Consider the following 26,762-nt stretch of genomic DNA (forward strand, 5'->3'; position numbering starts at 1 on the left):
AGAAAAGTTTTCCTTGAAGCCAACACATATTAGAAAACAAATATACTCTTGGGGTTTGGTGGTGGTTGTTTTGTTTGGTTGGGTTTTTTTGGTTTTGTTTGTTTGTTATTTTGTTGGTTGGTTGATCTGTGATTTTTTTGGGTTTTTTTAACTGACAAAAGTAAAGTATTTTTAAGAGACATTCATCTTACTTTTTTTGCTTCAATATATTTGTTATGGGTAATACTACATCCAGGCAGTTGAATGTGACTCTGATGAATTAAGGGATTGGGTCAAGGTATCAAGAGAGTTGTACCATGAAAAAACACATATTTGTGGCATGCATATAAACCCCATATAGATGTAGCTTTTTTTTTTTACAGTGGAGTATTCAACAAAATATTGATATACAATACAGTGCCCCCTATTAAAACTTTTACCTCTTCCATTGAAAAGGAGCTGAACTTGCAAATTTTTCAAGTGGTTTTAGAGCTGTGGCTACATTCCAAAGAAAAGAGAAATTAACATTTTTATTTTGCATTTATTCTTAATGTACCATGTTCATATAATTAGTCCTTGGAAGTGGTTTCATTCTCCTTTTAGGCCAGAGAAAACATAGCATCTTGTAAGATACTCATGAACTGAGCTTTTAGGTTATATTCAGTGGTGCAGATGATTTAATGACAACACTGTTTTCATATAGGTATTTTGGAAGTGTTGCACTGCATCTTAATTGAAAGCCCAGAAGCTTTAAATCTAATATCTGAGGAACACATCAAATCCATTATTTCACTGTTGGATAAACATGGGCGCAATTACAAGGTATGGAAAACTAAGGATGTAATGTTAATCTTAGAATAATTTGTGGGGGGAAAAATGATGATAAATGTCTACATGGTTCTAGTACCTTTAAAGGAATAAAATAAACCTAAAGTACAGCTGCAAAAATTCTTTTTTGATATTAAATGAATGTATAATCTATAATTGCTTTTCAGCAATTTTCAAATACCAAAAGTTTTTATGAGAAGTAAACATTTAAGACATATTGGTAATTAGTCAGAACATTGGATTTGATGAGAAAATGATGTATTCTGGTGACTGTAAGAAAGTGGGCAGAGTAGCTTGCTTTGTGATTCAGGGCTCTGGAGAAGTAGTGGACTACCTTTGCATCCACAGATATAGAGAACTATATCCTACAAAATCATTCCTAACTTGAGTAATAATAATAGTAGCAGAAAAGAAAAAAATAAATTGAGAAATCAGAAAAATAATCCAAATATCTGAAAACACAGGTGTTCTGAAGAAAGAAAAAAACCCTGAGTTTCCAGAAGATATACTGGATGAAATTAATTTAGACATCAATATGCAATTTATTATGATAGAAGAAAGTGAACAGAGTTTCTGGCTGCGACCAGGATGACATCACAACACAGACGAAGATATAGGTTTTTGTGTGATTTTCTGATGTGAGTTTCCTTCCTCAATTAAAATTTTATTTGGAAGACTGATAACCTCGAGGAAGAACAGAGAAAGTTTTAGTGAGATGAAATTACCTTCTCTTGTAAATCACTAATACAGAGAACCTAGCCAACTACAGATACAGTAAAGGAGAAAAGAATTTTTAAGCATGATTAAAGAGCATGAACCGATACAAGTAGGTATAAGAAAAAAAGTTTAAATTACAGTAGGATGTTTAGCCTTCTATTTTTATCTCTTAGCAAGATTACTGTGTTATGCCAGTCACCTAGGAAGAACTTTTTGTCTGAAACATCTCAATGTAGATAGTGAGAACTTAGAGCAAAACCAGAAAATGTACCCAGAAGAATAATTATACTGGGTAATGGATTTGTTAATTTTCATTTGTAGTGTCTTTGACTATATCTCAGCAAGTAATGAAGAGTGGGAAGAAATTAATTAATCTGTTATTTCACAAACAGTGTATCTTGTTCTCCTGCTAGATTAGAAATTCTGTTGAGATTTAGGAAATAAGAAAGGTAATGAGAAAATAGTCCTGGAAATTATTGAGTTGAAGGACTTTTTAATTTAAAAGCCTTCTGTCAGAAATAGAGTCAGCAAATTCACTGAGATTATTTAAACAGCTTACATGTAAAGTCAGAGTTGCTGGTAATCATTAATGCTACTAAGATGCTTTACAGCTGAATACTGCTGGTTCTTTAAATAATTACCTTTATCCTTCTGCTAGATGGTTTCTGCCCATTAGCAGAGGTGGTAGAAAGGAAAATGCATGGGCTGGAACATAGAAAACTATTTAAGAAAATATATTAGTTTAAACAGTGTAAGCTGTTAATGGTGGGTTTGTGTGAAATTCACTAGTCAGACAACAGGAGTAGCTAAAATGAATTTTTTATTCTACTGTTTCTGGAGTTGTACTATAGTAATAGTATAATCAATGGTGTGAAGGTGTGTCTTTGGTTGTGGAGGTGGGTTTGTTACAATTCAGACCCTTGGGCTCATTGCTCAAAGGCTGTTTGTCAGAGGTCAAGTAGATCTTGAACACTTCTCTGTTTTTTTGTGGAAGTCTGCAGATTTGTTCCTCAGCATTAAGCAACATTATGTTGTTGTGCTCTCTCTTCCAAAACCTCCTTCTCCAGTACTCTGGAAGAATGATATCAATATCTTTCAATTTTCAGACACAAGTGAAAACAAAAAAAAGTAATTTGAGGTTTTAGGATAACATCTTTCTGAACTTATGTTTTGCTTTATAGTGAACTTTTAAAGCATTTCTCATTTTATGGATAAATGGATTATTTCTTAAATTGAAAACATTCTTTCCAGAAGAGACTTGTAAGCAGTCAGATCATTGCCACTGAGAATTATCCACTAATTTTGCATAGGAAGTTTTTTTGGGCTGCAGAAAATTTATCAAGGAATTTCATTTTATATTCAAATTTTAAATGAGATATAATTTAAAAGTCTTAAGGAATTGACATATAGCTGTTTTAACTTTGTTCTGATCAGAATGAGACTGAGGAATCTTAAAGGAAGGTTTTTGATGCATTCTCAAACCCTGCGCTCTGATTTTATGTTCTACAAATGTTTGATATCCTCTATCAGGGGTCCAAAATACATGAAAAGTATATAGAAAACCATAATGTATATTATATCCCTTCCTTTAGACCTATTCTGAATGTAAATTATGCTGACAACTGAATAATAGTGTATGCTCCTAGCTGCCCTTATCTTACTTCTTCTGATTTTTCTTTTAAGGTTCTGGATGTGCTTTGCTCTCTCTGTGTCTGTAATGGAGTTGCAGTCCGTGCCAATCAAAATTTGATCTGTGACAACTTACTGCCTAGAAGAGACTTACTTTTGCAAACACGTTTGATTAATGATGTGACAAGGTATAGTGATATGTTTTACTGTTATATTAGAAAAAAATGAATTTACATATCTTCAATAATTAACTGAATTAAAGACTGTAACCTAAGAAATGTCCCAAAGCTTTCAATATTGAGAAACACATCTTAGGAAGTGATAATGTACTATGTATTCTGTAAAAAATCCATTTTTACTGACAATATGGCATTTGTATGGAACCTGGGATCAAAAAGAAGTTGCTAATTCATAATCAGAACTGTTCCAAAATGGATACATGAAAGTTGCTTGTTTCTGAGTCAAAACAGGGCACAAAGTATGCAAACATACTCTGAAGTACAGTAATTTCACGAATACAAGCCGCACCAATTTGACTAAGATTTTGCTCCTAAACCGGAAATGCGGCTAATAATCAGGAGCGGCTAATACAACCTCAGAAGTGCCTGCCAGAGTGCTGAGCCGAGCAGCTGCAAAGTCGGCATTTTGCGATTGTTACAAATCGCTACTCTGTTGCACCGCGGGTGGAGCCTGGCTCCCTGCAGGCAGCACGGGGGGCAGGGAGAGAGGCGGGAGAGCTCTCTTCTTCCCTCCTCTGCCACAGCCCAGGGGAGAGACGGGGGGGGCCCGGCGCCGCCATTGCCGCGGCCCGGGGAGGAGAGGGGGGACCCGGGCCGCCCCTACCGCGGCCCGGGGAGGGGGGGGGGAAGCCCGCGCCGCCATTGCTGCGGCTCGGGGAGCCGACAGGAGCTCCACGCAAGCCATTGCTGTGGCCCGGGGGCGGGGGGAAGCGCGCGCCGCCATTGCTGTGGCCCGGGGAGCCGACGGGAGCCCCGCGCAGCCATTGCTGTGGCCCGGGGAGCCGACGGGAGCCCCACGCAGCCATTGCCATGGCTCGGGGAGCCGACGGGGTGCTTTGTCCCCACCCGCCGCCGCCGCGGCAGGAGCGGGGAAACTCCGTCCCTGCCCGCCGCCGGCGCCACGGGCGCGGGAAAGCTCCGTCCCCGCCCGCCGCCGCTGCCGTAGGAGCAGGGGAAGCTCCGTCCCTGCCTGCCACCGCAGAGCAGTGCCGACCCGGGGTGACCGAGCCCAGTGGCAGCGGCGGCCGGCCCCGAGCTGCAGCACCGTGCTGGACCACCTGGCCCCGTCAGCGGCCCCTAGCGGGCCGAGCCTGCACAGCCTTAGCTCAGCCAGTAAACCCCGCCCTCCCGCGGTTCTGTTAGTAATTGCACGCGGGTCCTCGCTGCGAACGACAAAGCGGCTTATATTCGGGTGCGGCTTATCTATGGACAAAAACCAAAATATTTGCCAAGACCCAGAGATGCGGCTTATAATCAGTGCGGCTTGTATTCGTGAATTTACTGTACTTGTGTGTTTTAAGGTGGACTTGATTTCCTGGCAACCTCACTCCTGGTTTTTCGATTTTAGGAAATGATCTTGTCGTTTCTCTTTTGACTGTTTTTCAAAGCATGGAACCTCTATCTTAGAAGATGATTCTACAGCAGCTTTATTAATTTATACAAAATGGTTCACTTTTTAAAATATTATAGCAAAGTGTGGTTATCTACACTTGTATCATAATTGTAAAGTGAATTTGACAATTATACAGCAATATAATTCCTATGTCACACTTTATGTTTACACTAACTGGCTTGCATTTTCTTTCTTAGCATAAGACCAAACATATTTTTGGGTGTTGCTGAGGGCTCTGCACAATACAAGAAGTGGTACTTTGAGTTAATAATTGATCAAGTTGATCCATTCTTGACGGCAGAACCCACCCACTTACGAGTTGGATGGGCCTCTACTTCAGGTTATGCCCCCTATCCAGGAGGTGGAGAAGGATGGGGAGGCAATGGTGTTGGTGATGACCTCTACTCTTTTGGGTTTGATGGCCTTCATCTGTGGTCTGGTGAGTACATTGTGAGCTACCATACTCTTACATTTAACAACTACCTACCTTTACCTTCCATTTATTAGTATATACAGCATGCTATCTTATAGTGAGCTACATTCAGAACTCCAGATTACCACGAAGTTATTTAGAAGTTCAAATCAGACTTCTTGACTGAGATGTTGGCCAATATTGAATTATACCAATTAGGCTTTCTAGCAGATTGCTTCTGTTTTCATGATTTTGATCACAGAATGGCATTTTCCAGATCTGATCAATACTAGCTTAACTCTATCTGCCCAAAGTCAATGGATGTATTGGTCTCAGATAAATTACTTCTATGAAAATCAGCATTTGCATTTTTATTTTACTTTGAATGTACAGTTGAAGGAATACGACAGTTAATTTCAAATCTGTTGAAAGATCTGAAAAATTGAATTAAAATTTTGATAAAAGTTTTGTCAATAAAAAATATTAATTGCTATGCTAATGGCAACTTCAGTTTTTCAGTCCTTGTGTGTAGAGTCTTTAATTATGAACCAACACATTATTTTTTCTTCCAGATTTCTCTTGTGTGCTCAGTAAATGATGGTTCTATTTTAGCTTGTTCAATTTGTGGCATATGTTTTAAAGTACAATTTTTAAAGCATGTAGAAAAAATCCTTAGTTTCCCCATATTACTCAGTGACTTTAAATGCCATATACATCTATTCTTTAATTACTCTGAAAATAATGGAGTGGGACCATGCAAATGAAAGGTGTGTTTTAATGAGAGTGTATATGAATACACTGAAGTAAATTTTATGACATTAATTTTGATAATTAATAATCTGAGAGTGTTTAGTTTTCTATTATATTAACATTGTTCTAACATTGGGGTTTTTATATAAAATATGTGTGTGCAGACACACATAATTCAATATTTTATTTCAACACTACTGAAAAATTATCCAGTGTCAGAAATTATCTTTTTTCAAGAAAGACTAGGAGGCATCGTAACATACTCCATTAGAAATGGCTGAATAAATAATTTTTAAAAATTAAACCTGCTTAAATATTCTGATTCCTAAATACTTTTATCCTAGGTCGGGTACCCAGAGCTGTAGCATCTGTCAATCAGCATTTATTAGCATCTGATGATGTGATTAGCTGCTGCTTGGATTTAGGTGTACCCAGCATTTCATTCCGCATTAATGGACAGCCTGTACAGGGAATGTTTGAGAACTTCAGTACAGAAGGGTTTTTCTTCCCTGTTGTGAGCTTATCAGCAGGTGTAAAGTAAGTACAAGTTAATTTTAATTGTTTTCATTTCTGTCTTACCACACAAAATATTGTCCAAATTCTAGAATGATTTATTCTGCTTTGTTGCTTCAGTTCTGCCCAAATAGCAGCTGGGAGGAAGGCAGGGAAGTAATGATTTGTTCAGTGATGATTTCACTTAAAAATGAAATGCGAGCCTGTAAACTATTTGACCAAATCACGGTGTCTGGACAGTATTATTTTATGGGTATTCGATGACCTAGGGGAAATTAATTTTGTTTCATTCCAATTATCAGTGAAAAAAGCATGCTAGAAACACAGCACCATATTTGGCACTAATTAAGGCTCTCACTGGCTTTCTCAGCAGGGAGTAAAAAACCTAAATCATCATGAAAACTGATACTGTGTTCACAGTGGGAAACAGAACTGATGAGAACCTGTTTTGCAATCACTTTACTAACATTGCCCATTTCTTACCTCTTCTATAGCTGAAATACAGAGATTCGAACTTACTGTATTTAATTTAAATTGTTGTCTATGTTCAATGAATTCAGAAAATCTCCTGTAGAATCAAACAGAATAAAGGAGGGCTGGGAAAGGTTTACTAAATCAATTTCTTTTATTCCCCAGGAGTGACTGTACTAGGTAGCTGTGTTAATATAAAGCTTTTGAAAATGTTCATTAGTTTTTACTGTAAAAAATCTGCCAAAAATAGTGTAATCATTTTTTTTCATTCTTGTTTGATGTTGCTTTTATATTTTATGAGAGCATTTTTCCTCTGTAGTTTATAGTAGCTGCTGTTAACAGCAAATGTATGTCATCATCTGTGTCTATTGCTATCAGAGAAAAGATTTTTACATGGGAATCCTGAGTTCATGAATCAAGGAGAATGTTTTCTCCTATTTTGAAAAATGTAAACAAAATATGTTGATCTGTTCTAATATTCCTGTAGGTTTCTTGTCATCCCATCACAACAAATATAGGGGCTAATTCCTAGACATAACAGGCTTTTTTTGAAAAAACAAGACATTTCTGTGGGTTTTTACCTCTAGAGTGTTCCTACTTGAAGACCAAAATATGCAGCTGGATAGTTTTTGTATTTGTTGTTTTTCCTGGTATTCTCTTAAATTTATACGAAAAATCTATATCTGAGGAGAAAAGGAACATTTAGGGGTTTACAAGGAATCCTAGTTGTGCTTCTGGAACTCATGTTGTAATATTTAGTATAATGTTTGCTTTCTTAATGTATCATACTTTTAGTGGGTTTTTTTTTAAAATTATTTCTCCCATCTGTTAAACTGCCTGCATGTGAACACTGAGAAGTAACTTTCAAACTTTCAAGTGATGTATCGATAGTCCCAGTAGTATTTTTAGAGTAACCAAACTACTAATTTTAACGATTAAAATTAGATTTGTGTTTCCAAATCCCTTAAATCCGTTTAAAAAATCACAACTTCCAACCATTTGATTTTAAATGACAAGTATTTAAATATGCTACTACATTGAAAAATCAGTTTTACTTTGGCCAAAAATATTTTCAAAAACTAGTGGGTAGGTGATGGTTTTACTGACAGTATCTGCTAGTATGAATGCGTGGCAACCTTTGGTGTTTACCAAACTGTGAAGCACACATGCATTTTTGTAAATGGTAGTAAGACAAATGCTTGGGCTTCTACATTATTTATTCATAATGATAGTATATGCTGACTATTTAAGACTAATTGCTTTATTGAAAATTGCAGAGTTCGTTTCTTGTTGGGTGGCCGTCATGGAGAATTTAAATTTCTGCCTCCTGCTGGCTATGCTCCCTGTTATGAAGCATTACTTCCAAAAGAGAAGATGAAATTGGAACCAGTCAAAGAATATAAAAGGGATTTTGAAGGAGTGAGGGATTTGTTGGGTACTACACAATTTCTCTCGCAAGCTTCTTTTATCCCTTGTCCAATAGACACCAGTCAGGTATGTGAAGTTTGCAATAATGGAATCCATAACATATGTCTGTTCAAAATTTAAATTCACAGTATAAAACCTTCCCTCTTTCTTAGCAGTTCTTCAATTGTTTTTGTGATGTTGTATCTAAGCTAGATGAGCTTGGATATACAAGGTATGGTACCTGTAAGCTCTTCTTACTTCTGGAATTGTTACACTCTTTTCTTAGGTTGCTCTTCCTTTTCATCTTGAAAAGATCAGGGACAAATTAGCTGAAAACATCCATGAACTGTGGGGAATGAATAAAATCGAACTAGGCTGGACATATGGCAAGGTATGTTTTGTATGACCCATCTTGGTCTAGTTACCTGTGTTAGGTTAACTCTCCTACCAGCCCAAGCCTGGACTTGGAATTTGAGCAGGGTGTGCAGTGGTGGTCTGTACATTGCCAACAACAGGTGACCATGTAAGCTGGAAGGTGACAGTAGTATTAACTTTTTTGGTGACGTTTTAAAACATTAAAATTCCTCAAATTCGGTTTTTGGTTTTTTTTTCATTAGTTATGGAGGAGTATTAATAGTGTGCATTATAGATGAATCATGGGAAAAGGAGATTTATATAGTTATGAGTAGCTGTCATTGAAGAAAGATAAATGGTATTGATTATACTGACTTCAGTGCTGCAAAGAATTTACTGGGTTTTTACTGTGATTTTTGATTCTATCCTTTCTCTTTTCTGTTACTCTTTTGCAGATACGGGATGATAATAAAAGGCATCATCCTTGTCTTGTGGAATTCTCAAAACTGCCTGAGACAGAAAAGAATTATAATCTACAAATGTCAACTGAAACCCTCAAGTGAGATATAAATAGAAAAGAAAATAAAGTTTTAATTTTTTTAAAATTCAAGTGCATAATATTGTTATACAATATAAAAAACATTCAAATATCTCCTTCAAAGATACTACTCTAACTTTACTAGAAGTCCCAGGAACCCAATCAGACTGATGTAGAAAGACTTTGTCTCTATAGAGAGACAAAGAAAAAAAGAACACCGAATCCTGTTGGTTTTAATTAAGTGGTAGAAATCTCAGGCCATAAATTTGTGCCTTTTTAGTCTTTGAAGGACTTATTTATTATTTCTGATAAATTAAAATATTTAGGCTTTTAAATACCATTATTTTGTATTACTTTCATTTTTTAAATATAATTTCTTCTTAAATATAACTTATACAAGGCATGAGACCTATAATGTTGTGTTTCACTGATGGCATTTTTATTCCAGAACCCTTTTGGCCCTTGGATGTCACATTGTTCATGCTCATCCAGCAGCTGAGGAAGACCTTAAAAAAGTCAAACTTCCTAAAAAGTATGTACCTTATGGTAATGGTTACATATTATAATATTTATTACAAGTATAAAATAAAATATAAAATATTTTAAGTTCATTTAAAGAATGCTGGATATGAACGCCATACCTGATAAGGTATTACAGATCCTGGTTAGGCCACTACCTTGACTGTGATGATGTTGGAATGCGACTACTGCTGTGCTACATCATCTCCTGAAGTTCAGAGACAGGAACAGTCACATACTTAAACCACAGGCAATTGTAGAGGTGTTACATCAGCCTAGAACAGACACTCCAAAGTTAAATACAACGTTGCAGTGCTTTTCTGTCTCAGAGTAAACAGTCTATTCATATGATGGTAAATGTATTTACTTGAAAGAGGATTTACCACTTTACCATAGGAGACAGAAACAACTAGTTGGACACTTGCCATTTCACATCAGTTCGTCAACCCACCATATGTCTTTTTTTTTCTGAAAGAAATTTATCTATGAGAGACAAAGTTAGTTGTTTAACGTGAGCAGTAAAATACATAGTTTTATGATATGAGAGGTAGTAATTTTGATCCAGTTCCTGGCATTAATTTAAAAAAGGAAAAAAAGATCAATTTTAAAGGTTCATGCTGCAGAAAGACTGTCATAATACTGGTTTGCTATTATTCTCTTGTTGAAATACCTATTGCCTATACGAAACATCCCAATCAATGGAATCAACCTGATTTGGGCAAAAGAGAATCTGAATTAGTCTATAACGGCAGACAGTCCTTGTACAATATGGAAGAGTTGGAGAAGAGAATAGCTACTGCTGAAAAATTACTAAAATTTTATTCAGTGAAAAAGTTGTAAGAACAATAGTTAAAATTTTTCTTCTGTTGGAAAAAAATAGTAATGCAGTCCTTACAGAATAGCTAATTAAAGTACCATACTTAATAGTACGTAAAAGAGTTTCATAAGAAGTCATCATACAGATCTTTAAAATAGAAATTACTTGAAATGTTTAAATAGCAAATATAAAACATATGTATAAAAAGTAGTCATTCAATAACAATTTTGTTGTTTTATAGCAACCATTTAGGCATGTAAATATGGGTCTGAGTCACATTTAATTAGCTATTGTGCAAGTAGGTGGAAAATGAGACAGTCTACTAGAATCCAATTTGTATCCTAGTAAATGTCTGAATGCAATGGAAGATTTTTGCAAAGGAATGGGAGAGTAGGAGATTAAAAAGTGGAGATAGGTAGTGATTTCTACCCTGTGAATGCCTCAAAAAGATTTAAATACTATAACTGGGATATCTTGAATACTATAACTGGGATATCTTGACTCTCTGTTTTACTTTGTTGACTTACAGTTACATGATGTCAAATGGATATAAACCTGCCCCTCTTGATCTTTCCGAAGTGAAATTGTTGCCTTCTCAAGAATTTCTAGTTGACAGACTAGCAGAAAATGCACATAATGTCTGGGCAAAAGACAGAATAAAGCAAGGATGGACCTATGGCATTCAACAGGTAGGAACTTCTTTATATGCATTTGGCATAAGTAAAAAATGTGAGATTTTTTTATTCTACAACGTTATTTGGGAGGGACTGTTAGTTAAGATGACATACTGACTGTCTTGTAATAATTGGAAAAACCAGAGAGGGTTGGGAGCAGGAAAAGAAGCCTCACTTACAAAAGTCAGGATTGTCAGACCTGTACGGTTACAGTTGCAGCTGCTGGATGTATGGGTATACATGTCCATCCTTCTGTTTCATTCTTATATTTAGGTTTTCAGTGTTATTAACAGACAATTAATTGAGCTTGCATTCAGAGAACTCTTCTTCATTAATGCTGTTTCACTTCTGTAATCATTACATGATGGCAAAGTACACTCTGTCTCATTTTTCAATCTTTGTGATGTCTAAACACTTTCCTTCTTGTTGTTTTTTTACAATCACTTTCAGGATCTTAAGAACAAACGTAATCCTCGGCTAGTGCCATATGCATTATTAGATGAACGTACTAAAAAATCAAACAGAGACAGCCTCCGCGAAGCTGTTAGAACATTTGCAGGCTATGGTTATAGTATTGAGCCACCTGACCAAGAGATAGGTACGTATTTTAAATAAGAATCATGGCCTTTTTTACTGACATTTATAGTTTAATTTTATTATTGAAAGTCGGGTTTTTTTCCTCTGTTTATTTTTACAGCTGACCAAACAGTTGAAAAAGTCAGCATTGACAAGATACGATTTTTCAGAGTAGAACAATCCTATGCAGTGAAGTCTGGAAAGTGGTACTTTGAGTTTGAAGCTGTGACAGGTGGAGATATGCGTGTTGGCTGGGCCAGGCCGGGCTGTCGACCTGACGTGGAGCTGGGAGCTGATGACCAAGCATTTGTATTTGAAGGAAGCAAAGTCAGTACACCTTCACCTCTCTTGACCCACGAACAGGCTAGACAGAGAGCTACAGCATAGGTTTCCTCTGTGTACTCCACATCAGCTACTGGAATGTTTTTGATTCATATAAAGATATCTCTGAGCTCTTTTTCACACTTTTACCTCCATTTTGGTTCTGGTCATGGGATTATGGTAACAAAGAAGTGTTGATTTACATAGATCTTCCAAGGCTATATCCAACTAAGTACAGATTATAATATTTTTAATAATAATTGTCATAATTTTAAACAAGATACAGCATTCACTTCCATTTTTTTTATAAGTGGTGTTCTACAAAAATCAAAAACAGGTTCTTCATTAACAGAGAGAGCCACAGCCTGTTTTACTTTTTCTGTCTTATCTGCTTTCTGCATGTTCTTTCTTCCCAAGCTCCTAAGCACTCCTAAAGGACTGGAAGAATAATAATGACCCTATGTGTAAAAAGCTGAATCCAGTGAACAGTCATTCTCACATTCCAAACTGCTGAAGTTAGATTGCCTTTGCTGCTCTATGTTCCTGTTATCTCTAAGGCAAAAGTCATGATCAGTACTGTTTGCAAATTGTTTAGACATCCTGGAAAATAAAGTATCTGGGTTTCTTTATTAATTTTGCATTTAATTTTTAATTTTAGCACTGTATTTATTTACTTGGTTTTCCTTTTAGGGCCAGTGTTGGCATCAAGGCAGTGGATTTTTTGGACGAAGCTGGCAACCAGGAGACGTGGTTGGTTGTATGATAAACTTGGATGACAAGTCAATCATATTTACTCTGAATGGAGAGTTGCTTATAACCAGTAAAGGTTCTGAACTTGCATTTGCTGACTTTGGAATAGAAAATGGTAACTTCCCCTTTATAGTCACACAGTTATTAGAAGACAAAACAATACAACAGAGAGAAAAATTAGTCTCTCATAATGACTCAGTGAGCTGAGAAATCATATTTCACTGATGTGAGCCTTCAGACTGCTGTACATTAATTTCATAAAAATTTATTTTGAGAGTGCTTGTGTGGCACAAACTGAATTTCTTTTCTACTTTGACCACATTAATGAGGTTTCAGCAGTCAGAGTGAATAAATTTTCTCACTGTTGCTAGGCTTTCTCTCAGGACTTCAGTGCTAAGAAGTGGTAATAATAAGCATCCTGAAAATTTTCCTAAACCTGAAAATGCAGTCTCTGATAATCTCACTGGAGCATAAATTTACTATGTTCATGTCTGTGAAGGACAAAATGAATACTGTGCAGTGAGAGTCTGCATCTAAAGAAGGATCTTTGCAACATAACTTGAGTCTAATTTTTTTTTTCTCTGTCCTATCCATAATTATCCAAATTTCCCATTTTCCTGGGATGTTTTTCTTCTTCTGTTGTTGGCCTTTGGTTTTTCAAAAGGTAGTATCTGCATGACTGTAGTTAAAGAGTTGAGGAATATTTTCAAACTGTTTTGCTTTATGTTTTAATTGACCTTTTCTTTGTAAGTGTATCTCCTCCAACCAGTAATAGCTTCATACCTGTTAGTAATTGCCAGAAACCTTTGCAGCTGCTCCCTGCTCTTCTTTGATCTTACCATTGATAGAGTTTTTATACAGGTAGAGAATGAGGGACTGCCTTAACAAAGCTGTACTGAAGTCCTAAAGTTTAGGAGAGACAATCTCTACTTCAGAGGTTGAACTGTTGGTTTTTCCCTAATCTTACTCCAAATTCTGTTTCTTGGGGAAATGGTGAAATAAGTCAACAGCCTTTCAACCCTGTCTAAAGGTATATGAAGATCAAAAAACTGAATTATAAAAATGCTAGCATTAAAGGAGTGTGTGTTCCTCCTTGTAAATGATGGAGGAATGAAGGCTGGCAAAAAAAAAAATTACCTACTGATGATAGAGTAAATTTTAAATAAATTTATTGAGATACCTGAAACTCATCTTAAAGTCCTTTTGAAAATTTGATTCCCTCAGAAACCATACTTAACTTTTGTTAATAACTTTGATCTAGCCAAGGTTGTCTTCCGGTGTCCAGCTTGTTGTATAAAGCCATGTTCATTGGTCTAAAAATGTGAACGATAGCAGATTAAATAGGATAGTGCCTAAATTTTCAGGGGTTTTGGTAGCAATTATATTGAACTCAGACATTAGTATTTAAGGTGGCTTTAAATCCTTGCTACTGTCATCACCTCATGTGCATTACTTGTAGGAGATAATGTTTAGTTCACATTAGATGGATTGAAAATAAAGAATGTCTGTTTTAAAAGAAACTGTTTTGCAATAAGTTACTGCTAAGTTTTACTTGTATGTTTGTTTCTTTCTCTTTAGGTTTTGTTCCAATTTGTGCATTGGGCCTATCTCAGATTGGTCGCATGAACCTTGGAATGGATGCCAGTACATTCAAGTATTATACAATGTGTGGCCTCCAAGAAGGTTTTGAACCTTTTGCTGTTAACATGAACCGAGATGTTGCTATGTGGTTCAGTAAACGTTTACCAACATTTGTCAATGTGCCAAAAAATCATCCTCACATTAAGGTAACATTACATGTCAGGGAGACACCTGTTCAACGACTGTTTGTTTAGCAAGCTGAGACACTAAACCCTTACTAATACTTACTGTCATCAGATAGTTTGTCATATAACTCTATTAAGTCACTCTTAGATAATTCCAGATGATCTTGTCTATCTTCTGTTTCATTTATGGTAGTATGGATTCCTATGAATACACCTATCTGGTTTATTATGTAACTTACTAATTTATGTTGTGATTAGCTACTGGAAACATGTTATGGGGTTTTTTATATTCTATCTTATAGTGCTTTCACTTTTTAAACCTTCTCTACTATCAATTTTCTTAAATATCTGGAAATTGTTCAGCTTGAGTCTGAAGACATTTAAGTGTAGCAGTGGTGTTGCAGATTCATTCACTATGATGCACCAGTGATAGGAATTCCAAAACTCCCTAACTAATCTATCCTAGAGCAAATAATAAAGCCTGTCTTTTCTATAAATTGTTCCATATTGATATATTCCAAAATGATAAGTTCGAATTCCTGAGGAGTTTTTTTGCTATAATCTCTCTAGACAATTTATTTTAATTTAGGTGTAGCCAATTATTTTCTAATGCTTGTCTCTGAATATTTCCTTCTCAAGCAAATTAAATTTCACTGGATTCCAGCTAAATGATCTCAGCATTTTTAAAAATTTTATCAGGATTATTTCATCACTATTGCTGTCTTTAAAAGTTTTTTAAATGTTCCTATCACTGGGTTTGAAAACACATTTTCAGCACAAGGGAAGGTAGGTAATATCAGACTCAATGTCCATAATGACCCTCTGAACAATTCTAATTGATATTTCTTCTCATTTTGATAGAAAATTACTGATTCTACTGTGATTAAGGTTTTCAGTGATTTCTGTACTCAAAGTGAATTAGTTCAATAAACTATATATATAATTATTTTTTTACTATTGAATAGAACATCTTGAAAATATTTACTGTAGTCAGGATATACTGAATCTTTTGCTTCTCTTGCTCTTAAGGTTAAATTCAGTGTCAGAGAACAAAGCTGCATAGTTTTGAAGATAATTAATTATGAAAAATTTATGTTGGCGCATTCAATTTTCTCATCTTCTAGTTGCTTAATGTAGTTCTCAGCATTTTTTGGATACTATTATTTAAAAATATTTCTGTTATATTTAGATATGGAGAATTGATGGAACCATTGAGAGTCCACCTCGGTTAAAAGTTACTCACAAAACATTTGGCACACAGAACAGCAATTCAGACATGATATATTGTCGTTTGAGCATGCCCGTTGAGTTCCACTCATCATTCAACTTCAGCATGGGTGTGGAAAATGCCTCATCTGATGTTTTCCAAAAACGGTTAGACTTGGGCTTAGTTATCCTATTTCATGCTTTCAGTGTAAATGTATTATGTTATATTATTTTTTATCATTGTATACTCAAAATTTCTGTGCACTAAGCACAGATTACCATTAAATGGGTGTTATTCAGATTTTTCTATTCTTGATGGTTTTATAAACCACCTTTTCTGCAGAATGCTGTGTCCAGACAAGAGTCTTTTCTACAGAGGTGCATCACAAGATCTGTAGGTCTTTGCCTAAGCAGCTCCATTTTTTCTGAGTTATTATGATTTGCAAAAGCTAGGCTAGAAAACTCGCTCAGTCTTTTGCCCATTGGATTACTGCTCATCCAAATTATTATTCAATAGCTCACTGTTACTAGAAAAGTACCTAATTCATTAAAAGATAAAAGATTGTGGGACAGTTTTTTAAAGATACCAGGTATTAAAGGGTCCTGCACCTTTCAGAGTTACCTCTATCTTTATTTAACTGCTGCAAATCTGCCTCTTCTCCCACTCTACCTTAACAGCAATCAATTATTTTACTTGTATATTTGTATCCTGTACAGTCTTTGTTAATGCATACTCAGTACTAAGCAAGCTAGTTAGCTACTTACATTAGTTAGCTTTTAAATACACTTAGCCTAATAATGACTAATTTTTAAACTTTTTTTAAAAAAAATATTTACTGATTTTCTTTTATCTGTAGAAAGCACAGCCAAGAAATTGCTCCTCCTTCTACTACAGTAAGTAAACACGTTGAGATGCTCAGTACTTCGAATTTTTTTAAGATTTATTTGGGGCAACAGTTTCATTAGAAATTGATCTGTTGAAAGTAACCTTTTAAATAATTTTCTACGATATAATACTGTTTATATATAATGATGTCCTCAGTTTCATGGCTTGCAACTTATGTAAATATAGATCTCACTAGCTTAAAACACTATTCTGATTTTTTAATCTCAGAGTATTTTAAATGACTATTTATAAGAATGTGAATTGCTATTATTAATATTTGATATAAGGAGAGGAATTTTAAAAATCACTATTTGAGTATTCCTTGATAAAACACTTTCTATTTCCATTACTAATATGCTTTTTTTCCCCTTTCAGTATTTTTACTCACTAAGGATATTTGCTGGCCAAGACCCATCCTGTGTCTGGGTTGGCTGGGTAACGCCAGACTATCATTTCTACAGTGAGAATTTTGACCTAAATAAAAATTGCACTGTGACAGTTACTTTAGGTGATGAGAGAGGCAGAGTTCATGAAAGGTATGGAATTATTTATAGTTTATTAAAGTTTTTACTTTAATACTGTTGCTTAAAATTCAAATGTTCATAAGCTTGGTGATATTTTAAATATTGATTTAAACTAATAAGAAAATTGATTATGGAGTGTGAGTTTTCTATGCTCATTTATATATGAGTATGTTTTACGTACACGTTAAAGTGAATTTATCATTAATGTTCTGTTGGAAAGAAAATTTCGTTTGGAAAGAATTTTAAATGAAAGATGCTTCTTTAATTTAATATCTCTATTTACTCTGTGTGGATGAACCTACTGTAGCTTACAAGTATATACAGAAGCCAGTGAAATTTTTTCATAACTATTAAAAAAAAAAGTGTATTTAGTCTGATCCCTCACCCACAATGATGCTGATAAATTACAAAAAAAAAAAAAGGTTTGTTAATGAGCAAACAAACCAAAAGCATAACAAGCACCTTTGATACCTCTAAGTATCCCTCCATTGAAAAGTTTATCTCCACCAAGTTCAGTGTGATCTATGCTTGGTTCTTGTTTTTCTTTCAGTGTGAAGCGCAGCAACTGCTACATGGTGTGGGGAGGAGATGTAATTGCTAATTCCCAGAGATCAGGTCGCAGTAATGTTGATATAGAAATTGGATGCTTTGTTGACCTGGCTACTGGAATGGTGTCATTCACAGCCAATGGAAGAGAACTTGGCACTTGTTATCAGGTATTGTCAGATTTTCAGGAAGCTATCTAGTAAGCTTCTTGTTTTGGTGCTACTTCTCTTTTTCAGAAAGAAAAAGACACCATTTGGACACTATTTGTGTGATGATAACGTGTTTCCCTATATCATTCTGGTTTATCCCTCTTTTTCTCTCTCTTGTAAAGGCTATGTTTCTTGAGTTGTTTCAATATGCTCAATTTATTTTTTTTAACATCTCAGTTTGTATGGTTCAGAATCTTGATTAATAAAGTGAATTCTTTAAATTATTTTTTCAGCTGAATCTATTATACAATAAAGGGGAAAATAAATATTTTAACTATCAGAAGGTCAAAAGTAGACTTTAGATACAGTAATTTTTGTCATGAATTAAGAAGAAAAATTTAATTAATTATTACTAGGGTTTGTGTCTTCTGCAGATAGCTGTGATTTGGAGACCTTGTGATTTGATAAATTTCAAATATGAATGAATGCAGCATGCAAATATGCATGAATGCAGAAAGCCAAAATAAGTGGGGTGGGCCCTAATGCTATTAATAACCTCAAAACATGGTGTCATTATGCAAATACATCAGTGGTTGACAGGAGTTTTCAGCACTAGCTTGTTGAGATTTCCTCTTAGTAAGATCAGTTGTCTCTAGTAAAGCACTCACTGGGGAAGAGGTTGTCCAGTGTTAGCAACAATTCATTGCTTTCTTCTATGTCATCCCCTCAAATCTGTAATACAGACAAAAATTAAATATTATTTAACTAAATTTAATGGAACTTTTATACTGGCTCCATTGAAAATTAATGTTGCAGGATTGCACACAGCCTGTTAATGAGGGTGAGAGGTTAGTAATTGCAGTTTTGGAATATTTCGTAATAGGGATCAGTAGCTTCAGCGCCACACTGGGAGAATATTGAATGTCAACACACTGTGAAAAGAAAATAGGTGATCAAAGTGCTTTAGCTGTTCTTCTTATCTTGCTAGGAGATGTATGAGAAGACAGACATGGAAGAAGCTTGTTATTGAATTCAGTGCAAATACCACTTTCAGGTTTTTCCTTATATGACTTCCAATTAATGTAACCATGTTCTCTATACTAAATTTAGAACTATTTCAGAAAATACCATAATTTCTCCTCTGTTTCTTCTCTTTTTCATCGAAAATACCTAAAATTCTTTTAGGAAATATTTTTTCAATAAACCTGTTACACCTGGTCTGCTGAAAAATGAGACTATCCAGCATTTTCTATAGATATAAAATAGTATAATCCAACAAGATTGTTACAACTAAGGGTGAAATATTTTTAAATTTTTGCTTATTTTGAGTAATTTAAATATTTTGTCTTTTTTTTGAAAGTAATGAAAATAGTACTATTTAGTTTTCATTTCCATGTCTTTAATATTTTCATAATAAAGTAAGATCTTTAAAATATTTTAGTAAATCAAATCTCTCACTCCAGATGCCACAAATAATTGATATTTGTCTGGTCTAGGTAATTATTCTAGTCTTACAACATTTTGCATGCACTTTTCAGTTTTCTTAACTGAAATAGAAAGACAATATTTGTATGCCGTTTTCTTTTTAAAAGGCTTATAGGTCAACATATTTAAGAGAGGAAATTAATTTTTTCTGTAGTTCTTGATCTAACTATTGAATGCCATGGTGATAATCAGGAAAAAAAAAAAATCAATGCACCAAGCAGAACAGAATGCTTTTCTTTTCTGGATGTGAGGTTGTGGGGTTTTTTTAACTTACCAAAAAGTTTGGAATGTTAATTTATTATTTTGTCTATGCCCATAATCATAGTTCTGAAAAAAAGATTTTTATTAGATCGTTGTTCTCAAAGTTAGGATTTGTACTCCTTCCCAGCACAAATATTGTAGTTGTGCTTATTAGGCACAATGTCTGTACATGATACACAAAATGCACTATGATGTGATTAATATATATATAATTGAACTTCTGAAATTTTGACTTAATTGTATAGATGTACTTTTTTCAGCCACCCTTGAGCACTGAATTTTTAAAAATAATACACTATTCTATGATTGTATTTTTGATTCTTTTTTTCCTGGCAGTGGTGGTGGATAATCTTGTTCAGTGTTCTTCAGAAAAACTGGTCTTCTTACACTGACATGAACTTCGAGTCCAGCTATAATGGGCAAAAAAGATAACACAGCTGTCATAAAAGTGCCAAACACAACCAGAAACTTTAAAACTACAGTACTGTGATTCTCTGTGATTTTATAAGACTGGAGACCAATGTTAGGCCTGAAAATAAAAAGCTCTTTAAGAAAATTGCATTATTCTACTTTTAGAGTAGCAAATTACTAATCTCAAATAGGAGATAAAGATTTGCACTATCCTCATCCCATGATGTGCTCTCAATCTCTAGAGCAAGTTGGTGAATTTGGATATTTTTTACAAGAAACTACACAGTGTTAACAAAGTTCCTCCTATAGGGGTTGGTAGGACATAAGGCTGCAAAGCACCTATCTCTGAATCAGGTGGTCCTATAAAGATAACTTTACTATATTACAGGTAGACACTATTCTATACTTTATTTAGTAAAGTATCTAAATTATTTGATAATGAACTGTAAGGTATATCATATTCAGGGAGGTGATTATTTTTCAATTTTTAATTTGTAAAAATTTTAATCTTATTTCACTTCTAGGTTGAACCAAACACAAAGCTTTTTCCAGCAACTTTTTTACAGCCTACAAGCACTAACTTGATTCAATTTGAACTTGGTAAATTAAAGGTAGGAAATATTTTTGTATTCTATAGAAAGACATCTTTATGTAAATGTGCTCTTTTAAATCTGTTTATTTCCATACAAATTCCTGCTCAGTTAAATTTGTTTAGGAATGTTGAATCAAAAGCATGACTTGTAATTTGACTTCTGTATTTACTTCTGTAAATGTTGTTTTGTGAAGTTAATTGATTATCTGTATTTGTCAAAATAAATATTACTTGAGGGTAACACCATTAATGTTGGGGAGTTTTAATGAATTTTGTTTGTTGCAATAACGTCTACCTTTTATGATTTCCTTGCTATTCAAAAGTTATACTTCCTTTTGGTGTTATGGGTTTATTCATGATTACGTGTTTCAAAAATAATTAATGCACATATTTGTTTCAGAATACAATGCCTTTATCAGCAGCAATTTTTAAAAGCGAAGAAAGAAATCCTATTCCTCAGTGTCCCCCTCGCCTTGATGTGCAAACAATTACCCCTGTTTTGTGGAGCCGGATGCCAAATAGCTTTCTAAGAGTAGAAACGGAGCGCGTCAGTGAACGGCACGGCTGGGTTGTGCAGTGCTTGGAACCTCTGCAGATGATGGCCCTTCATATCCCAGAAGAAAACAGGTGCATTGATAATGAGATGAAATCGCTTGATGTGCACAAAATATACTGAAAAAAGATGTCAGCCTATTGATTAAACCTGCCTTGCTGAATATTTGCCCCATAGTTGTTGAGAATTTCTGATCTTACCTGGTATCATATCAGATATCATTGTATTTGTGAAACTTACGTAAATACAAGAGACTGAACTTTGATGCCATGTACCAAGTTTTGCATGCATAAAAGAAAGCACAACTATTAGATTTTATTTAAATTGAAATTAAAACAACATCTCTTAAATCTGTAGATTTTTAACATAAAGGTTTTTCTCGGCTTGAGAAAAACAAGCATAGAGAACAAGCAAGTACAATTTTGCTGATTGTTTTCTGTGATAGAAACCTTTAATCTTTTCCTGTTTTATCTTCACTGAATTTACATGAATTAAGTTCTTATGTTCTTATTGACAAGATCATGACTTTGATTTTCATTAGGTTTTGTCTTCAGAGTGAGGATAATAAAGATCTGTCCAAATATCAAATATCATAACCAGTGAAAATTCAAACAATCAGCAAAAGCATAGCAGAAAGATCATTTAACAGCTGTAATTTTATTAGTGATTTAAAAATTTCTTTTAATGATCCAAAACACAATTTTATTCATTGTTAATAAAACTGAATTCAAGAAAAGAGTGAAAAGCACTGTGTGTTGTGAAAAAATCAACCAGTAATCCTGAGTAAACTAGAAAGGCACTGTTTAGTAATGGTAATAATGAAGATTTTCAGCATGCCTAATACACCTATTTTAAAAACAATTTCTAATTTCCAATAGATTCCAAAGAATCATCTCCATCTTAGATTTTGAGGGATTTTCCCTATAGAGTACTAATTTTAAAGAGTCTCAACTAATTATTTACACCATTTACTGTGTTTTAATGATGCACATACTAAGATTAGTTATTATAAACTTTTATATTAGTGGTCTGAAGGGGAAATGACCACGATGTTCAGAGATTATAAAACTTTATTTTTTCAAAGTCTTCATTCATGGAATTGATTGGTGTTCTGTTTCCTTATTCCATAACAGATGCGTTGATATTTTGGAACTATGTGAACAAGAAGATTTGATGATGTTTCACTACCACACTTTAAAACTCTATAGCTCAGTTAGCGCTCTAGGTAATACTAGAGTTGCTTATGCACTTTGTAGCCATGTGGACATATCTCAGCTATTTTTTACAATAGATAATCAATACTTACCTGGACTTCTACGTTCTGGATTCTATGACTTGCTCATTAGTATTCATTTGGAGCACGCCAAGCAAACCAAGCTCATGATGAGCAATGAATTTATCATTCCGGTTACAGATGAAACTCGAAATATTAAATTATATCCAGATGAAACAAAGAAACATGGTTTACCTGGAGTAGGACTTAGTACTTGTCTTAAACCAACCTTTAATTTTTCTACTCCATGCTTTATTGCGACCAGTGAAGATCATCAGACATCCATCCCAGAGATACCCCTGGATATACTTAAATCCAAGGCCATAAGTATGTTAACAGAAGCAGTGCAGTGTAGTGGGAGTCATATACGAGACCCTGTTGGAGGACAGGTTGCATTCCAGTTCGTTCCTGTTCTTAAACTGATCGCAACACTGCTCATAATGGGTGTTTTTGATGATGATGATGTGAAGCAGGTGTTACTCCTCATTGATCCCACTGTGTTTGGAGACCACAAGGAAGAAACAGAAGAGAGGACAGAGAAGGAAGAAGTGACACAAGTTGAAGAAAAAGCTGTAGAAGCTGGGGAGAAAGCAATCAAACAAACCAAAGCTCCTGCAAAGGGCTTGTTGCAGACAAGATTACCAGAATCTGTTAAGCTTCAGGTGACCATTTATTATAAATATGTTACTTATATTCTGTTCTTGATGAAGAAAAGGATTGTGCTTATTGTCTGTTCTCTCCTTAATATAATTTGAAATTCTGAAGGTCTTTAATTCCATTTTGCCTTTAAAACTCAAATTAATTTTAAAAAATTGATGATGATGCAGCTCTTTCTACACCTATCCACATTCAAACAGATATGTAAAAACATACTTATTTCATAAAAACAGAAGGGTTAGACCAGATGACCCTTAACAGACCCTTCCAAACCAAACCAGTGTGACTTCTAGATATGTTGAAGGCGTGGAGTGAGGGATTATGTGTGCAATATAATATTATCAATCAGATAATTAAACTACCATTTTGTCACCTTTACAGTGTTAAAAAAATATATGGGAAAAATGCCTCTCGTTTTTACAGTCTGATGCAATGTATAGTATGTACTCAAGCACTTCCCCAGAGTTTGTAAAGCTGTTGAGATTGTCTGTTTTCTCTGCCCTAGATGTGTCATTTACTCAATTATTTTTGTGACTGTGAACTACAACATAGAGTGGAAGCAATCGTGTCATTTGCAGACCGTTATGTATCAAAGTTGCAGTATAACCAGAAATACAGGTACAACGAACTCATGCAAGCCTTGAACATGTCTGCTGCTTTGACGGCCAAGAAGACTAAAGAATTTCGGTCTCCTCCTCAAGAGCAGGTAATATTTTAAAAAAAATTTGAATTTAAGATTTAAAAAAAACTCTTTATGATGACAAAATAAAGTCCTGACTCACTGGAGAACCAAAATGAATTTGAAAATAAATTTATTCTATGCCACAAAATACTGAATGTCAGAATGCTGAATCTTGTGTTCTAGAACTTAGGCTATAAATGAAAGTTATAAACAGGTAAAGTATGACTATATACTAGAATATGTCTTCGGCTATTTCAGTGTTTTAACTATGTTTTAAATCCCTTGAAGATTAATATGTTGCTGAATTTTCAACTGGGAGAGGATTGTCCCTGTCCAGAGGAAATTCGGGAGGAACTATATGAATTTCATGATGATCTTCTAATTCACTGTGGTGAGTGGCAAGTTGTTGATACAAGTTTGTTTGTCTTTTTGGCACTTGACAGACCAGTTGAAAAATATACTAGCATGAGAGGTTTTTTTTATTAGATGTATTACTGTCTGCAAAGTGACTTTACTGACAAGCTTTGGTGTATAATATGGGAAGCCAGTGCATGATTTGAAGTTTCACTGACAAATCTCTATTAGATAGTGTCTAATATTGTTCTCTTTATATACCAGTTTTAGACTTATTAGGGAAAAATAATCTGAAGAAGATTGGCTTACCTTAAAAGACTTATATAAGCACATCTATGAGTACAAGCAAATAACAGGCACTGAGGGAACTCAATAGCTGCAAAGCTGAGCATCAGAAATTTAATGAAAAAAAGCAGATGTGGACTTCTCTGCCTGCTTTAGCTTAGTTTCCTGTTGTATGCTTAACTGTGAGAGTCAGTAATTTTAAAACACTTGCACTGCATATTACAGATTGAATTTCCCCCACTCATTTAATTTGCATTTCCTGAATAATTTCATCTGGGTTTTTTGAGGTCTATTTTTTGTTAGTTTATTGAGTTTATTGAGATCTTAGTCTAATTCAGACAATCATGGAATTATTAACCTTTGTAGTCTGATTCATCTAACTATTACTGTTCTTTCCCAGCAATTATGCAGTTAAAACTGAAATAAATAAGCTTTTTCCATTGACCTACTTGGTAGATATATTCATAGTTACTCTTCCAGTGTGTTGATTAGTTCTATGGTTATTGGCATCCATCTTTTCCAAAAAGAAAGGGGGCAACATCATTACAGTGAATTGACAGTGTCTCAATCTCTCCCCCAAGAAGGCCATGATATTCCTAATGGTTAGCTCTTCCCTGTCCACCTTTTTGCTTGAGGTCATTATCAAATGTTTACCAATACAGTCTGATAAATCTTTCTCTGCTTGTTTTCCCTAAACCCAGCATTACCTGGTTCAGGAATTTTGCAGTTTTAATGACCTTTAATTAAGTTTTAGTTTTCTGTTTGGAGGCATGGTGCCTCCTAAACCCTTCTGTGCTTGTATTGTTAAGGCTTCTGATATAATTTTGCACTGCTATATCTGGGTACTCTCTTAGAATCTCCAGCAGCCAGCAAGCTGTGATTTCATGATAAGCCAATTATAATGTTATAATTTCCTCAGACTTAGCCTCAGCCAAAGATGAGTAGGTCTGCTGGTATCTAAGTTGTGCTCCATCAATTTACTTCTGGGGAGGTAGTACAAGAACAGTTTTAGAAGTCCTTAAAAATCAAGATTTGTGTCTGTAAGACAGAAATTTACAGTAGTTTTACGAATACAAGCCGCACGGATTATAAGCCGCACCCCCGGTGCCTCGACAATGTTGCTGTCTTTGTCAATAGATAAGCCGCACCCTGAATATTAGCCGCACTTTCGTTCGTCGCGAGAATCCGTGCGCAGCTTTCACAAATTGGCCAATTAGTAACAGGATCGCGGCATAGCGGGCTTTACTGGCTCGGGGTGGGGCCAGGAAGGCTCGGCCCACTCATGGTTGCCGACGGGGCCGGGTGGCCCAGCTCAGCGCCACGGCTCGGCGGGGCTGGCCGGGTGGTGCTGCCGCCGCCGCCGGGCTCGCTGGCCCCCCTCTCCCGTCAGCACCGCCCCGCTGCCGCGTTCGCTCGCCCGGCTGGCAGGGCTGCCGCCACCGGGCTCGCCGCCCGCCCCGCTGCCGCTTTCGCTCGCCCTGCGCCGCGCCGCTTTCGCGAGCGCCGCTTTCGCGAGCGCCGCTTTTGCTCGCCGAGCGCCGCTTTCGCGAGCGCCGCTTTCGCTCGCCCCGCCGGCAGGGCTGCCGCCGCCGCCACCAGGCTCGCCGGCCGCCCCCTCCCGTCTGCACCGCCGCCGCGTTTCCTCGCCCTGGCCGGCACTGCAGGCCCCCGCACCGCCGGGCTCCCCCACGCTGCTGGCCCCGATTCTGCTGGGCTTCCCCCGCTGCCAGGCAGCCCCACCCGCCGGCCTTCCTGCTTCTGCCATGCTCCCCTGCACTGCTAGCCCCAGTTCTCCCGGGCTCCCCCGCCCTGCTGGCCCGGGCTCTGCCGCCCCCCTGCCCCGCCCTGCTGGCTCAGGCTCTGCCGCCCGCCCCCCACACTGCTGGCCCCGCCTCTGCCAGGCTTTCCCACCTCTGCCGGGGCCGGCCGGGCTCCAGCTTGGCTTGGGGCTGCCGCGGGCTCTCACTTCCGTGTTGGCAGCTTTTAGAATTTTGTTAATGTATTAGCCGCCCCGGAATATTAGCCGCACTTCCGGGTTTCCACCAAAATTTTGGTCAAATTGGTGCGGCTTGTATTCGTGAAATTACTGTAGTTGGTTTTCACAATCCTCAGTTAACTGTTACTCATCCTTGCTTCTAAGTGTTTACCAAAAACAATTTATTTCATTCCATCATTTTTCTTCCAAGTATTAAAGTGAACAGTTGCTATTATCCTATTTACTCCTCTTTCTCTCTGTTTTTTTCAC

At 36.1% G+C, this 26,762-nt stretch overlaps 1 protein-coding gene across 16 annotated transcripts in view; it reads left to right on the plus strand.

Annotated features, from left to right (window-relative positions):
* RYR3 (ryanodine receptor 3) overlaps positions 1-26,762 on the plus strand; it is a 200,352-nt gene that overhangs the window by 77,374 nt on the left and 96,216 nt on the right. For all 16 annotated transcript variants that reach the window (XM_033062284.2, XM_033062289.2, XM_033062285.2 and 13 more), the window contains exons 17-38: positions 683-801; positions 3,208-3,341; positions 4,983-5,224; positions 6,292-6,484; positions 8,209-8,425; positions 8,625-8,729; positions 9,148-9,251; positions 9,679-9,762; positions 11,096-11,255; positions 11,691-11,838; positions 11,938-12,143; positions 12,828-13,002; positions 14,466-14,674; positions 15,843-16,027; positions 16,717-16,753; positions 17,121-17,281; positions 17,820-17,985; positions 20,646-20,732; positions 21,114-21,340; positions 22,400-23,201; positions 23,702-23,902; positions 24,167-24,269. In XM_033062284.2, the coding sequence (XP_032918175.1) occupies positions 683-801; positions 3,208-3,341; positions 4,983-5,224; positions 6,292-6,484; positions 8,209-8,425; positions 8,625-8,729; positions 9,148-9,251; positions 9,679-9,762; positions 11,096-11,255; positions 11,691-11,838; positions 11,938-12,143; positions 12,828-13,002; positions 14,466-14,674; positions 15,843-16,027; positions 16,717-16,753; positions 17,121-17,281; positions 17,820-17,985; positions 20,646-20,732; positions 21,114-21,340; positions 22,400-23,201; positions 23,702-23,902; positions 24,167-24,269 (4,065 nt within the window). The remainder of the gene's footprint in view (positions 1-682; positions 802-3,207; positions 3,342-4,982; positions 5,225-6,291; positions 6,485-8,208; positions 8,426-8,624; positions 8,730-9,147; positions 9,252-9,678; positions 9,763-11,095; positions 11,256-11,690; positions 11,839-11,937; positions 12,144-12,827; positions 13,003-14,465; positions 14,675-15,842; positions 16,028-16,716; positions 16,754-17,120; positions 17,282-17,819; positions 17,986-20,645; positions 20,733-21,113; positions 21,341-22,399; positions 23,202-23,701; positions 23,903-24,166; positions 24,270-26,762) is intronic.

This window comes from Catharus ustulatus, chromosome 6, assembly GCF_009819885.2.
Source record: "Catharus ustulatus isolate bCatUst1 chromosome 6, bCatUst1.pri.v2, whole genome shotgun sequence".
Classification (NCBI taxonomy): domain Eukaryota; kingdom Metazoa; phylum Chordata; class Aves; order Passeriformes; family Turdidae; genus Catharus; species Catharus ustulatus.